This window comes from Carettochelys insculpta, chromosome 2 (assembly GCF_033958435.1).
Source record: "Carettochelys insculpta isolate YL-2023 chromosome 2, ASM3395843v1, whole genome shotgun sequence".
In the NCBI taxonomy this organism is placed as follows: domain Eukaryota; kingdom Metazoa; phylum Chordata; order Testudines; family Carettochelyidae; genus Carettochelys; species Carettochelys insculpta.
The window spans coordinates 280,726,011-280,739,623 of record NC_134138.1 but is presented as its reverse complement, the minus strand read 5'-3'; the positions used below and the strand labels follow the sequence as shown (position 1 = coordinate 280,739,623).

Genomic DNA, 13,613 nt, shown 5'->3' with positions numbered 1-13,613 from the left:
GCCGTCCCACAATGCACCGCGCGCGGGAGGCGGGGCTCGAGCTTGGAGGGAAAAGGCGTCTAGAGCCCCTCCCCTCCTCTCACCCCGCCCCTCCGCACCCAGAGCCCCGCCCCTCCTCTGACCCCGCCTCTCCTTTGTCCCGCCCTCCTCAGCCAAAGCCCCACCCCGCCATCATTGACCCCGCCCTCCAGGCCATAGCCCCGCCCCCGACGGGTGCAGGGGGCTGTTCCACCTCCCCGCCGGCTGCGGGCCCCATGGTCCCAGCGCTGCACCCCGGCTGCGCCCCCTCGCCTGTCTCTGGCGCCGTGGCGAGCGCTGGCCTCGTGCCGCTCGCCGGGGTGCGGGTGCGGGTGCACCCCATGCCTGCGGCACCGGACCCACGGGCGGCTGGGCACGGCCAGACCCGGGCCATGGGGGCGAGCCGGGCACTCCTGGCACTGGGCCCGCCCGCGTCCCGCCCGGCTCCCCGGCAAAGGACACAGACTGCGGTGATCCGAACGAGGGGTTTATTGAGGGGCGCAGGGCCGCCCCCCGGCCGGCTGGCTCAGGGGGCTGGCTCCCGCGGGGGGCGCGCCTGCACGGAGAAGGACTGGCAGCGGATCCGCGAGGCCACCTCCTGCGCACGGAAGGTCAGGCCGAAGATGTCCTCGTGGTAGCGGCCCTGGTCCTGGGGGGAGACGCGCTGTGAGGGGGCGCTGGGGCTGCTCCCACCGGGACCCTGCCGGTCCAGCCCCCGCCCTGCCAGTGCCCACCAGGCCTGTCCGCAGCTCCCGCACCCCAGCTCTGCGGGCGCCCCCCAGCCTTATCCGCAGCCCGTGCCCCCCAGCTCTGCGGGCGCCCCCCAGCCCTATCCGTCGCCCCCGCCCCCCAGCTCTGCGGGCGCCCTTGTGACAATATTGGGTTCTGACGTGCACACGCAGAACACTGTTGTGTGTTTGCACCGACCCTCGTGCCAAGGGCCCGGGCCTGACTCGGCGGCGGCTCATGCGCACAAATCACCCTGTGCTGCGTCCGCCTGCCCGGGCCAGGTTCTCCCATCTGTCCCCCCGCCCCTCCCCCAGCTAGCGTGGGGCCCAGCCCAGCCCCCTGCATTGTGCCAGCCAGCCCCCCACAGCATGCCAGCCCCCCACAGCATGCCAGCCCTAGCTCCTCCCCCAGCCAGCGCAGGGCTCAGCCCAGCCCCCCCAGGGACGCCCTCCCTCCCACACTGTGCCAGCCCCTCCCCCCAGCCCGGCATGGCCCGGCCCCCAACCGAGCTCCTCCCCGGGCCAACCCACCCTGTCCCAGCCCCACCCCCCCAACCGAGCTCCTCCCCGGGACAGCGCAGCCTGTCCCGGCCCCTCCCCCAACCGAGCTCCTCCCCGGGCCAGCGCAGCCTGTCCCAGCCCCACCCCCCCAACCGAGCTCCTCCCCGGGCCAGCGCAGCCTGTCCCGGCCCCTCCCCCAACCGAGCTCCTCCCCGGGACAGCGCAGCCTGTCCCAGCCCCACCCCCCAACCGAGCTCCTCCCCGGGACAGCGTAGCCTGTCCCGGCCCCTCCCCCAACCGAGCTCCTCCCCGGGCCAGCGCAGCCTGTCCCGGCCCCTCCCCCAACCGAGCTCCTCCCCCGGCCAGCGCAGCCTGTCCCAGCCCCACCCCCCAACCGAGCTCCTCCCCGGGCCAGCGTAGCCTGTCCCGGCCCCTCCCCCAACCGAGCTCCTCCCCGGGCCAGCGTAGCCTGTCCCGGCCCCTCCCCCAACCGAGCTCGTCCCTGGGCCAGCGTAGCCTGTCCCGGCCCCTCCCCCAACCGAGCTCCTCCCCCGGCCAGCGCAGCCTGTCCCGGCCCCACCCCCCAACCGAGCTCCTCCCCCGGCCAGCGCAGCCTGTCCCAGTCCCTCCCCCAGCCGAGCTCGTCCCCGGGCCAGCGCAGCCTGTCCCAGCCCCACCCCCCCAACCGAGCTCCTCCCCCGGCCAGCGCATCCTGTCCCAGCCCCACCCCCCCAACCGAGCTCCTCCCCGGGCCAGCGTAGCCTGTCCCAGCCCCTCCCCCAACCGAGCTCCTCCCCGGGCCAGCGTAGCCTGTCCCGGCCCCTCCCCCAGCCGAGCTCCTCCCCGGGCCAGCGCAGCCTGTCCCGGCCCCACCCCCCCAACCGAGCTCCTCCCCGGGCCAGCGCAGCCTGTCCCAGTCCCTCCCCCAGCCGAGCTCGTCCCCGGGCCAGCGCAGCCTGTCCCGGCCCCACCCCCCCAACCGAGCTCCTCCCCGGGCCAGCGCAGCCTGTCCCGGCCCCACCCCCCCAACCGAGCTCCTCCCCGGGCCAGCGCAGCCTGTCCCAGTCCCTCCCCCAGCCGAGCTCGTCCCTGGGCCAGCTGGCCTGGCCATGCACTTTGGATGTGTATGAGGAGAGGTGTCTGGTCAGGACTTTCTTCCACCCCGGCGCCTGCCCGCAGCCCTGGCTGTGCGCGCTTGGGAGGGTGGCTTGGGGAGCTGTCCCCGGGAGGGCTGGCCGCCCCCTGTGCAGGGCAGTGGGGACGCAGCTGACACACGGCCCACGTGGGAGGGACCTGGCCACACATTCCCACCAGCGCCAGGCCCTGGCCGATCGCCCCGTCTGGACGTGGACCGGTGACCCGCTGCTGGGGCAGGCGTCCTTGGGGGCCTCCCTCTGCCTGCGCAAGGGGATAAAGGGCCCCAGGGTGGTGTCTAGGCGGCGCCCCCCATTGCCAAGGGCCATGGGGCAGGGGAGCTGCCTCAGCCCCCCCCGAGCGGCCCTAAAGCACTACTTTGAGGCACCCGCCCCGGCTCCCGCCACGCGCTTTGCAGGGAGCGAAAACCGTCTCCAGACAAGAGGCGCGTTGCTGGAGGCGGGGGGCAGGCGGCCGCTTCGGGACACCACCCTGGCCCCAAATAGCGCCCGGAGCCCAGACGTAGCCCAGAGCACCTGCCCGTCTTCACTCAGCTCAGCACCTCGGACTGCGCCACGACCGACCTGCCCACTGCCTCGATGCCTCCCAGCGACCCGTTAGCTCCTAGGGGTGCAAGGACCGGCCCAGCGCGCTCTGGGGGGCCAGGTCTGAGCCACACACTGAGTGGGGCCGGGGCTGGGGCCGGGCCCTTGGGGCGGGAAGAACCTGTGTGGATGGGGGGTGATTGGTTCTCAGCACTTCTCCCGGGTGAGGGGGGACTGGGCTGCGGCCCAAGGGGAGCTGGAGTGGGGGGGAGTGTGTCGGCCAGTTCGGTGACAGGCCCCGGTTTCAGCACTGGTCTGGTGCCTAACAGTGGAGGACCCCAATCTTCAGCTGCTCAATAGTTCTGTCTGGAAGCAACTTGCCCTCATTTGCCCCTCTTAGCGGTGCCCAGAAAACCTCCAGTGCAACATACCTCTGCCCTTACCCCCAGTCCTGCCAGCGCCCCTCCATCCCCAGCCTCTGCCCTTACCCCCAGTCCTGCCAGCGCCCCTCCATCCCCAGCCTCTGCCCTTACCCCCAGCCCCGCCAGCGCCCCTCCATCCCCAGCCTCTGCCCTTACCCCCAGCCCTGCCAGCGCCCTCCAGCCCCAGCCTCTGCCCTTATCCCAGCCCTGCCAGCGCCCCTCCATCCCCAGCCTCTGCCCTTACCCCCAGCCCTGCCAGCGCCCCTCCATCCCCAGCCTCTGCCCTTATCCCAGCCCTGCCACCGCCCTCCAGCCCCAGCCTCTGCCCTTACCCCCAGCCCTGCCAGCGCCCCTCCATCCCCAGCCTCTGCCCTTACCCCCAGCCCTGTCAGCGCCCCTCCATCCCCAGCCTCTGCCCTTACCCCCAGCCCTGCCAGCGCCCCTCCATCCCCAGCCTCTGCCCTTACCCCCAGCCCTGCCAGCGCCCCTCCATCCCCAGCCTCTGCCCTTACCCCCAGCCCTGCCAGCGCCCCTCCACCCCCAGCCTCTGCCCTTACCCCCAGCCCTGCCAGCACCCCTCCATCCCCAGCCTCTGCCCTTACCCCCAGCCCTGCCAGCGCCCCTCCACCCCTATTTGCAGCTCCTGCCCCACAGCCCTTCTGGAGCCCCGTCTGCCTTGAGCTGCAGCTTCTATCTCTGCCGTGAGGTCTCCCAGCCCATCCCCCACCAGTGCCCATCTACCTCAACCCAGAGGCCAGGCTCCCCAGCCCACAGCTGTTCCGGTGCCCCATCGCCCCAGCTGGCAGCCTCTGCTCGCCCAGCCTGGCTGCCTGTTGCCCAGGCCCCTTGCTGGCTCTGCTCCCGTACCCGCAGTTCGCTGATTAAGTCTCCGGCCTCCACCAGTGTCATGCCGCCCTCCTCGACCAGGATCTGCTGCACTGTGCGCAGCACCTCAGTGGCCACGGTGACGTCCCCGCAGACGTAGAGATGGCCGTCGCGCCGGCACAGCACCTGGTAGATGTCGCCTGCCAGCTGCATCCTCAGCACATCCTGTACATACATCTGGGGCAGGGCAGCCCGGAGGTCACCATGAGCCACCCTGTCCGGCCCCCAGTCAGCCCCCGGGGTGCAGGCCCCAGGTGACAAAGGGCGTTTTATTTGTCTTGATATGTAGCATGTGAGTTCTACTGCCCTATAGGAACCACGTCCGTGGGCCTCAGTTTCCCTGGGCACTGCACCAGTACCTAGCTGGTGAGGGGGATTTCAGTGATGGCGTCTTGCACGTGCACCATGGCTGTGCCCGCCATTACCTGAGCCTGGGGGGCGGGGGGATGTGCAGCCAGCTGGTACCTTTGCTCAGGGAAGCAGGACAAAGGCTGGTGGGGGAGCTGGACCAGCAGCTGGGAGTGGGTCAGTCTCAACCACTTGGGAGGTGAGGGAGGGGCCAGGGCCCAGCTCAGGGACCCCCCTGGGCCTTTCCCCAGGTGGCATCGATGGCTGGGCCCTGTGCTGACCAGTGTGTTCTGTGCTGGGTCCCTGTGGCCTGTGCCGCGGGAGTCACCTCCGCCTGCGGGTGCATTACCTTCGGGACGTCGGGGTCCCTGGAGAAGGCTGTCAGCACCTGGCTCAGCGCCCCCTTCTGCTGGGCCGCCAGCGCCTCCTGCTTGTACAGGTGGTCGAGGTGGGCACAGCGGCACCCAAACACCAGGGTCATCTCGCCGGGCCGGAGGCCTGGAGCAGCAGGGGCCAGGGCAGGCTTATGGGCAGCAGCGGCTCCTGTCCCCGCCCTGCCCTTCTGAGACAGCCACGAGCACACCTGGCCCCCCCGGTGCCCCCTGCACGGTGCATCAGCCTCCCCTGCCACGAGCACCCCCCACTCCTTGCCCAACCCAGAGCCCACTGCCTCCCTGCAGCCCCCGCCCAGGCTGTGCCCAGACCTCCAACTTGCCCTGCCCATGAGCCCCAGGGACCTCTGCCCCCCATGCACTGCTGGCCCCCCAGAGCCCACTGCTTCCCTGCAGCCCCCGCCCAGGATCTGCCTCTGCCCCGTCTGACCTTCGACCTCCATGTCATGCAGTCGCTGCTGCCAGAAGCCCCGGAAGGGGGCAATGCCAGTGCCGGGGCCCACCAGGATGCAGGGGACACTGGGGTCCTGAGGGAGTCGGAAGGATGGGGCCCTGCATGGGAAGGACAGAGTCTGAGGTATGGTCCAGGGAAAGGCACCAGCTCCACCCTCAGCCAGGGCAGCATCGGTAAGAGCTAATGAGAGACAGTGGGTGCCCAGGCTGGGGTGATCAGCGCGTGCCAGGAGCTGTTGGTCACGTGGGGGTGCACGATGGACAGTAAAGCCCTGAAATGGGCACTTGAAGATTCCCTTAACTTGCATTAGCAGGAGTTAAGCTCAACTCAAAATCCTGCCGCCTGCCCCGGTTCAACCCTCTCCAACCCCCAGTTCAACCCCCCTGCCCCTGGTTCAACCTCCCCAGCCCATGTGGCCCCAGTTCAACCCTCCCCACCCCCTGGTTCAACCTCCCTAGCCCGCATGGCCCTGGTTCAACCCTCCTGCCCGTGGTTCAACCCCCCCTGTCCCCGGTTCAAGCTCCCCAGCCCGCGCAGCTCCAATTCAAACCCTGCCCAGATTCCCTGCCCCAGGTCGGTGCTACTCGCAGGGTCCCAGCCCCACACCCTGTGCAGGTTCAGCCCCGGCTCCAGCTCCCTTACGCTCTGATGAAGGCAGGCACCATGTCCCCTTCTTGCAGCTGGGCCAGCCACGTGGAGCAGACGCCGTAGTGCAGGGGCCCCTGGCCATCTGTGGGGCACAGGAGGAGGGGCAGGGCGCTCAGACGCCTGATGGGGATGGCGCCAGGCTCCCAGGTCCCTTCCCAGCCATCCAGGCACCCTCTGCCCTTCAGCCCCATCGCTGTTACCTGCTTGGCTTACTGTGGGTAGGGGGTCGCCCTGCTCCTGGGAGTCCCTCGCCCAGGAAGGGCCACTCCCCTGGCTGGGAGCAGGGTGGGGATTGCTCCCTTGGCTGGGTGTGGGGGGTCACTCCCCTGGCTGGGAGCGGGGTGGGGATTTGGCGGGGGGGTTGCTTCCCTGGTCATGCGGAGGGGGATCACTCCCTAGCTGGGCGGGGGAAAGGGGGTCGATCCCCAGCTGGGCTGGGCAGAGGGGGGTCGCTCCCCACCTGGGCTGGGCAGAGGGGAGTTGCTCCCTAGCTGGGCGGGGCAGAGGGGGTTGCTCCCCAGCTGGGCTGGGCAGAGGGGAGTCGCTCCCCAGCTGGGCGGGGGAAAGGGGGTCGCTCCCGGGGCTGTGGGGCAGCATTGTGGGCTTGTGAAGTGAACATGAAAACCACTGTGCCAGGTTTGCAGCAGAACTTGTGCCAAGGGGGCCAAACCCGGAGTCTGGTGGAGCTGGCGAATGGCTGGTTCTGTTTTGCTGCTTGGCGCTTTGTACAATGTCTCCGTGCAGGGAGAAGTTCTAGTTTTGGGCTCCTGTTTGACAGGCTTGTGCCCGGGAGACCTCTGCCGCAGGCTGCCCACCGCTGGTGCAAGGTCCCCAGGCAGGTGAAGCCAGACCTTTCGCACTACGGGCTGGAATCCGGCCCATGCCAAACCACCGCTGAGGCATTTGGCTGTGACCACGCCATGCAACAGACAGGCCAGGGCAGACTGCCTGCAAAGAACTTCACAAGAGACACGCCGTCCGTCTTTTTAAATTGGAGACACATGTCTCCTAGGGCTGGAAGGGGCCTCAGGAGGTCACCTAGTTCAGCCCCTGCCCTCTTGGCAGGGCCAAGCACCATCCCTGACATCTGTTTGCCCCAGTCCCTAAATGGGCTCCTCAGGGACGGAGCTCACAGCCCCGCGTTTAGCAGGCCCACGCACAAACCACTGAGATTTATTTATTAGGCAACGAACTTTCGGGAAACCCTACCGTGGTGCCCCTCTGAAGCAAACACGGCCTTGGACGGGCGACCTGCTCATGGGCAGGGCTCCTCCTCCGCCCTGCTGCCACCCAGGGGAGCCGCGGGATTCCCCCCACATGGGCCGGGGGCCCTGGGAGCTCCCCTCCGGCTGGGGCGGCAGGAGCACCCTGCTGGGAACGGCGCTGGAAGGGGGGCTGACCCGGCCAGCGAAGGGCGTATCCAGAGACTTGTAGGAGAGCCGCCGGCTCCCCCTGCCGCAGCCAGCACCACGGCCTGTGCGACTGCTGCACCCACTGTGGCAGCTGCACCCGTTGTACCCGCACCCGTGTCCGTCTGGCCTTTCCCACCTGCCCTGCAGAGCTTCGGTGCCACAGGACTGGCGCAGTGCGCTCCTTGGGGTGCGGCCCACGTGCAGGCTGACCCTCTCTTGCCCGGCCCCCTCAGGGCCTGACCGGTGCTGAATGAGAGAACTCGCTGGCCCACGAGGCCTGTATTGTCTGGCACGTCCCCAGCACTCCCACTGCTGCTGGGCTCTCAGAAGGCGTTTAGGGGTAACACAGCTAACGAGCAGAGCACACCGCGAGCCAGGCCCGGCGGCTGGAAACAAACTTCATGGAATCGCGGGAGACTTGGCCACAGTCACGAAAAGTGGCCGTCGGGCTCGCGAAAACCAAGCTGGGTTGGGGATGTTGCCAGATGAGAGAGTTCCGGATTAGAGGGGCTGGGGCAGGGGCCGAAAGAACCTGTGTGGATGGGGGGCGATTGGTTCTCAGCACCTCTCCCGGGTGAGGGGGGCTGGGCTGTGGCCCCAGGGGAGCTGGAGTGGGGGGGTTGCTGGATGGTGTGAGGAGGGGCTGGGATGGGGCCCCAGGGGACCTGGAGTGGGGGGGTTGCTGGATGGTGTGAGGAGGGGCCGGGATGGGGCCCCAGGGGACCTGGAGTTGGGGGGGGGGTGTTGCTGGGTGGTGTGAGGGGGGCCGGGCTGTGGCCCCAGGGGAGCTGGAGTTGGGGGTTGCTGGGTGGTGTGAGGAGGGGCCGGGCTGGGGCCCCAGGGGAGCTGGAGTCAGGGGGGGGGTGTTGCTGGGTGGTGTGAGGGGGGCCAGGCTGGGGCCCCAGGGGAGCTGGGGTGGGGGGGGTTGCTGGGTGGTGTGAGGGGGGCGGGCTGCGGCCCCAGGGGAGCTGGAGTGGGGGGGGGCGTTGCTGGGTGGTGTGAGGGGGGCCGGGCTGGGGCCCCAGGGGAGCTGGAGTTGGGGGGGTGCGTTGCTGGGTGGTGTGAGGGGGGCCGGGCTGGGGCCCCAGGGGAGCTGGAGTGGGGGGGGGAGTTGCTGGGTGGTTTCTGGCTGGCCTGGCACAGCCGTGCTCCATAGGACTGTTTGGTGCCTTGCACTGGAGGACCCCCAGGCCGGGCTGTAAGTGCCCTGGTTAAGCAATTTGCCCTGGTTTGGCTCTCAGCTGTACCCAGAAACTCCTCCGGCATTACCAAGGGTTGTTCCCCAGGGCTGGGGCAGGTGGGAAGGGCTCTGCCCCTGGCTATGGCCGGGCGCTCGCCGTGGCTGGGGGCTGGTTCCTGTCCTTGGCCCCAGCCAAGGAATGAGCGCGGAGAAGGGGCGAACCAGAGCGGGTGCTGGGGGACTCACCCTGGCTGCGGTAGGCCAGCACGGCCACGGTCAGGTGCATCTGGCCCGGGTGGGCGCGGGGCGCGGAGCTGACGGAGTAGTAGCGCGGCTGCAGCAGGGGCAGCTGGGTGAGCAGCAGGGAGGCGGGCAGCGCCACCGAGGGGAACTGCTCCAGCACCTGGCCCAGCGTGGGGCACCCGAACCACTTCCACTCCTCGTAGAGCTGGGGGTCCTGCAACCGCCGCCGGGCTGGGACCCGCCGAGCGAGCCCCCGCCCCTGCCCCACCTTCTCTCCCTTCCCCCCCCCCCAGCCGCGCTGGGACCCGCTGAGCGAGCCCCCGCCCCTCCCCCAACCGGGCTGGGACCCGTCGAGCGAGCCCCCGCCCCTCCCCCGCCCTCCTCTCCCCTCCCCCCCGCAGCCGCGCTGAGACCTGCCGAGTGAGCCCCCGCCCCTCCCCCAGCTGGGCTGGGACCTGCTGAGTGAGCCCCCGCCCTCCCCTCCTCCAGCCGGGCTGGAAGGTGCCAAGCCCCCTGCCCGTCCCTACCCCCCACTTTCCCTCACCCCCCCACCAAAGCTGTGCTGGGACCCACTGACCCTCTCACAGGGCCCCATGCTCTCCCATCCCCCCACACTCCCATGAATCCCCACCCCCATTGCCAGGCCACTCCACCAGGCTCCTGGCCTCCCCTCCACCCCGCGTGTCCCCCCTGGGCCCCTCGCACCTGACTGAGCCGTTGCAGCTGCTCCCGCTGGGCCCTGTCCTCCGCCAGGGTGGCCAGGAGCTGCAGCAGCTGGGGGCTCGGGGGGGTGGTGATGTCCAGGAAGTAGGTGAGGGCCTGGGCCAGGGTGCAGGGTGGCAGGCGGCTGAGGGGCACCCAGCTGGCTTGGGGGCTGGCTCGCCTGCCTGCAGAGAGACCGAGGCGTGTGTGGGGAGCACGGCAGCCCTGCACCCCAGCAATGCAGTGAGCCTGCCGCGTGCCTCAGTTTCCCTCTGTGCTGGGCGGGCTCCTTTTCCTGTGTGGCTACCCCGGAGGTGGAGCCGTTCCCAGCCTGGCCTGCGGGCTGCACAGCCAGGTGCCCAAGGCAGCGTCAGTGACTGGCCATGCCCGCTGAGTGGGCAAAGGGGGAAGTGCCCCAGGGCTTGGCCTTTCCCAGGGTCCTAGGGCTGCGGTGTGGATGGTGCTCAGCCCCTACTTTTCTGGGGCCTGGAGCTGGGGCCCCCCCTCCTTGCCTTGGGCCCCCAGTAGCTGTCGGCCTGCCGCGCCCAGCAAGCCACACAGACCCCCAGCAGCCTGGGCCTGAGCCGCGCTCGCTGCAGGGAGCACGGAGAGACGAGCCGGGGGCTCAGACCCAGAGCACGGTGGCTGTGGGGCTGCCCTAGGGAAGTGCCTGGGGTCAGGTCGGGCATGACCCAGGTCTGCAGGGCCGTAATGGAGCTGGACTCTGCTGGCATTGGGGGACAGCTCCTATGTGCCCTGCCACACAGCCACCTTGGAGGAGGCAACACAGGGAGTCAGAGCAAGAGAGGACCCCAGCCCCGCACAGGATCCCCCCACCCCACCCCACCCCACCCCGATTCCCAGCATGGAATCCCACCTGGCACGAGCACCACCCCCATGGGATCCCCCAGCCCCCAAGGATCCCCAAGCCCCACCCCGATTCCCAGCATGGAATCCCACCTGGCACGAGCACCACCTCCATGGGATCCCCCAGCCCCACCCCAATTCCCAGCATGGAATCCCACCTGGCACGAGCACCACCTCCATGGGATCCCCCAGCCCCACCCCAATTCCCAGCATGGAATCCCACCTGGCACGAGCACCACCCCCATGGGATCCCCCAGCCCCCCCAGGATCCTCCAGCCCCACCCCAGCATGCAGGGTCTCTGCCTCAGCGCCCACTGGGGAGGAGCCTGCGCCCCTCACCGCTGGTTGCCTTCTCCAGGACCTCCACGGCCACGGCCTCCCCGGCGGGGGGCTGCTCCTCCACGCGCTCCAGCAGCTCCTGCACCAGCTCCGGGCGGTTGGCGGGGAAGATGCCCACGTGGTCCCCAGGCAGGTACTGCAGCTCCGGCTGCCCAGCTGTGTCCAGGCGCACCAGGATGGTGGAGCGGCTGGGGTGGAGAGAGGTGTCACAGCAGGACCCCAGTGCAGTGGGGCAGAGGGGGACTCCAGCATCAGGCAGGGGTCCTGGGGGGGTCTCACCTGGACTCCCTGCTCTGCAGGTTCTGCACAGAGAGGACGTGGCATGGAAACACACTGCGCTTGTGCACGTGGGACAAACCTGCCGAGCACACAGCCAGGAGGTCAGCAGGGCCCAGCCCCCTGGGGCAGCCGGCTGGGGAGGGCCGGGGCCTGCAGGGAGAGAGAGGAAAGCACCCAGGTGCTGCAGGGGCAGAGGAGTCAGTGACACACGTGGGGCACCTTGGAGCAGGGCCCCATCCTGGGTGGCAAACAGCCCCAGCCCTGAGGAGCTTGCCTAAACCAACAGGCAGCACTGCCCCCCGAGCCGCCCAGCTTACAGGAGGGACTCATGCTAATACATCCGTGTCAGCACATCACACGGCTCCGTCCAAACATTCAGTACATGGCACAATTCTACAGCTTTGGGTAGCAGCACCCACTGGTTACAGCAGTCAGCGTGAGTAACAGAACAAACCCATTGCAACTGTACGTTCACATCGCTCTTTGGTAGAGCACAGCCTTTGTGTAACATCCTTGAGAATCTGCTATTTTGGGGCTAAATGGCTGAGGCCTTTCTTAGCACCATCAGTTCTAATCTTCTCCCTTGCCCCCTGGGGTGGAAATCTGATCTCTCTGGCTGTGCCCTCCCTTCTAACAAGAGCTGGGCCATTGATGATCTCAGGGAGACTGAGCCCTCCCCGCCAGCCTGGAAATTTGCAAACCAAACTGCTTTCTGAAAACAACAAGAAGTCTTGTGGCACCTTATAGACTAACAGATATTTTGGAGCATGAGCTTTTGTGGGCAAAGACCCACCTGCATCAAGTGGGTCTTTGCCCAGGAAAGCTCATGCTCCAAAATATCTGTTAGTCTATAAGGGCTACGTCTACACGTGCACCCAACTTCGAAATAGTTTATTTCGATGTTGCGACATCGAAATAGGCTATTTCGATGAATAACGTCTACACGTCCTCCAGGGCTGGCAACGTCGATGTTCAACTTCGACGTTGCTCAGCCCAACATCGAAATAGACACAGCGAGGGAACGTCTACACGCCAAAGTAGCACACATCGAAATAAGGGAGCCAGGCACAGCTGCAGACAGGGTCACGGGGCGGACTCAACAGCAAGTCGCTCCCTTAAAGGGCCCCTCCCAGACACACTTTCATTAAACAGTGCAAGATACACAGAGCCAACAACTAGTTGCAGACCCTGTATATGCAGCACGGACCCCCAGCTGCAGCAGCAGCAGCCAGAAGCCCTGGGCTAAGGGCTGCTGCCCACGGTGACCACAGAGCCCCGCAAGGGCTGGAGAGAGAGTATCTCTCAACCCCCCAGCTGATGGCCGCCATGGAGGACCCCGCTATTTCGATGTTGCGGGACGCGGATCGTCTACACGTCCCTACTTCGATGTTGAACGTCGAAGTAGGGCGCTATTCCCATCCGCTCATGGGGTTAGCGACTTCGACGTCTCGCCGCCTAACGTCGATTTCAACTTCGAAATAGCGCCCAACACGTGTAGACGTGACGGGCGCTATTTCGAAGTTACTGCCGCTACTTCGAAGTAGCGTGCACGTGTAGACGCAGCCAAGGTGTCACAAGACTTCTTGTTGTTAACATGGCTCCTCTCTGGTACTTGCTTTCTGAAAGTTGCTTTGTAAGTCCCAGACGCAGAATCCACATGGAGGAATCCCTGTTTATCCCTCACTGGCCCACCAGGCCCAAAGCTCCTTTCTCCTTCCACCTCCAACATCTGCCTACTCATGGAATCAGAAGTGGAGTCCAGTATGAGAATATAAGTGTTTCCAGCATCTGGAGATGGGGAATTGCTGAACCTCTCCTGCATCCTACAGAGACTGACTGTGCAGCCGTTTCACTTGGTTCTCACAGGGCTGCTCACATTCCCTGAGAGTTTTCACTTTACTTGGACCAACTTCCAGTTCCTGAGAAACTTTTACCCTGCCTGCTTTGGACCCTTGCAGAGCACAGCCAGTGGTTTCACACTCAGGCAGGTCCTGGCCATGAGGAGCTGAAACAAACTTCTCCCCAGGCAAAGGGTTGCTCTGGCTCTTACAGACAAGCACCTTTCCTGTTCACTCTCCTCCACCTCACTCCCATTTTCTGCAGTCCCCACAGACGGGTCAGGAAAAGTTTCAGGGAAATTCTGTTCCTCAAGAGCTCCCCCAGCCAACAACTCACCCCTGTCTGGCTCCACGGGGGCACTGCTGCCTTGAGCCACAACCAGCTCCTGTGGTTCACCTATGCCCAGGATCACTGCTGGCTCATCAGGCAGATTCCCACATAATCCCCCTCCAGGCAGACAGCTCGTACCACCGGACAGAAGGTCAGGATCCCTTTCCTCCCTTCTGCTACCAGCTTCTTTTTCTTCATCAGGCAGCGTAACTCCATTGCCAGTCTGCTCTTCCTGTGTCCTGGCTAGAGGATGACTCTGGTCAGACAGAGTCCTCTCGCCCGCTCCCAGTAACACCTCAGCAGCAGGCAAAGAACAAGTACTAGAATCATCCGTTCTCTGGGATTCC

General features: G+C 66.9%; 1 protein-coding gene across 13 annotated transcripts in view; it reads right to left on the bottom strand.

Annotated features, from left to right (window-relative positions):
• Positions 1-492: 492 nt before the first annotated feature.
• The window catches only part of NOS3 (nitric oxide synthase 3), a 91,107-nt gene continuing 77,986 nt past the window's right edge, over positions 493-13,613 (bottom strand). For 2 of the 13 annotated variants that reach the window (XM_074985375.1, XM_074985381.1), the window contains 9 exons: positions 11,098-11,247; positions 10,819-11,006; positions 9,616-9,837; positions 8,914-9,124; positions 6,070-6,157; positions 5,404-5,525; positions 4,931-5,079; positions 4,216-4,410; positions 493-667 (listed from right to left, as the gene is read on the bottom strand). In XM_074985375.1, coding sequence (XP_074841476.1) covers positions 545-667; positions 4,216-4,410; positions 4,931-5,079; positions 5,404-5,525; positions 6,070-6,157; positions 8,914-9,124; positions 9,616-9,837; positions 10,819-11,006; positions 11,098-11,247 — 1,448 coding nt within the window. In that variant the 3' untranslated portion in view covers positions 493-544. Of the gene's footprint in view, positions 668-4,215; positions 4,411-4,930; positions 5,080-5,403; positions 5,526-6,069; positions 6,158-8,913; positions 9,125-9,615; positions 9,838-10,818; positions 11,007-11,097; positions 11,248-13,613 lie in introns of those variants that run through there. The other 11 variants (XM_074985379.1, XM_074985383.1, XM_074985377.1 and 8 more) reach the window with 10 other exon arrangements.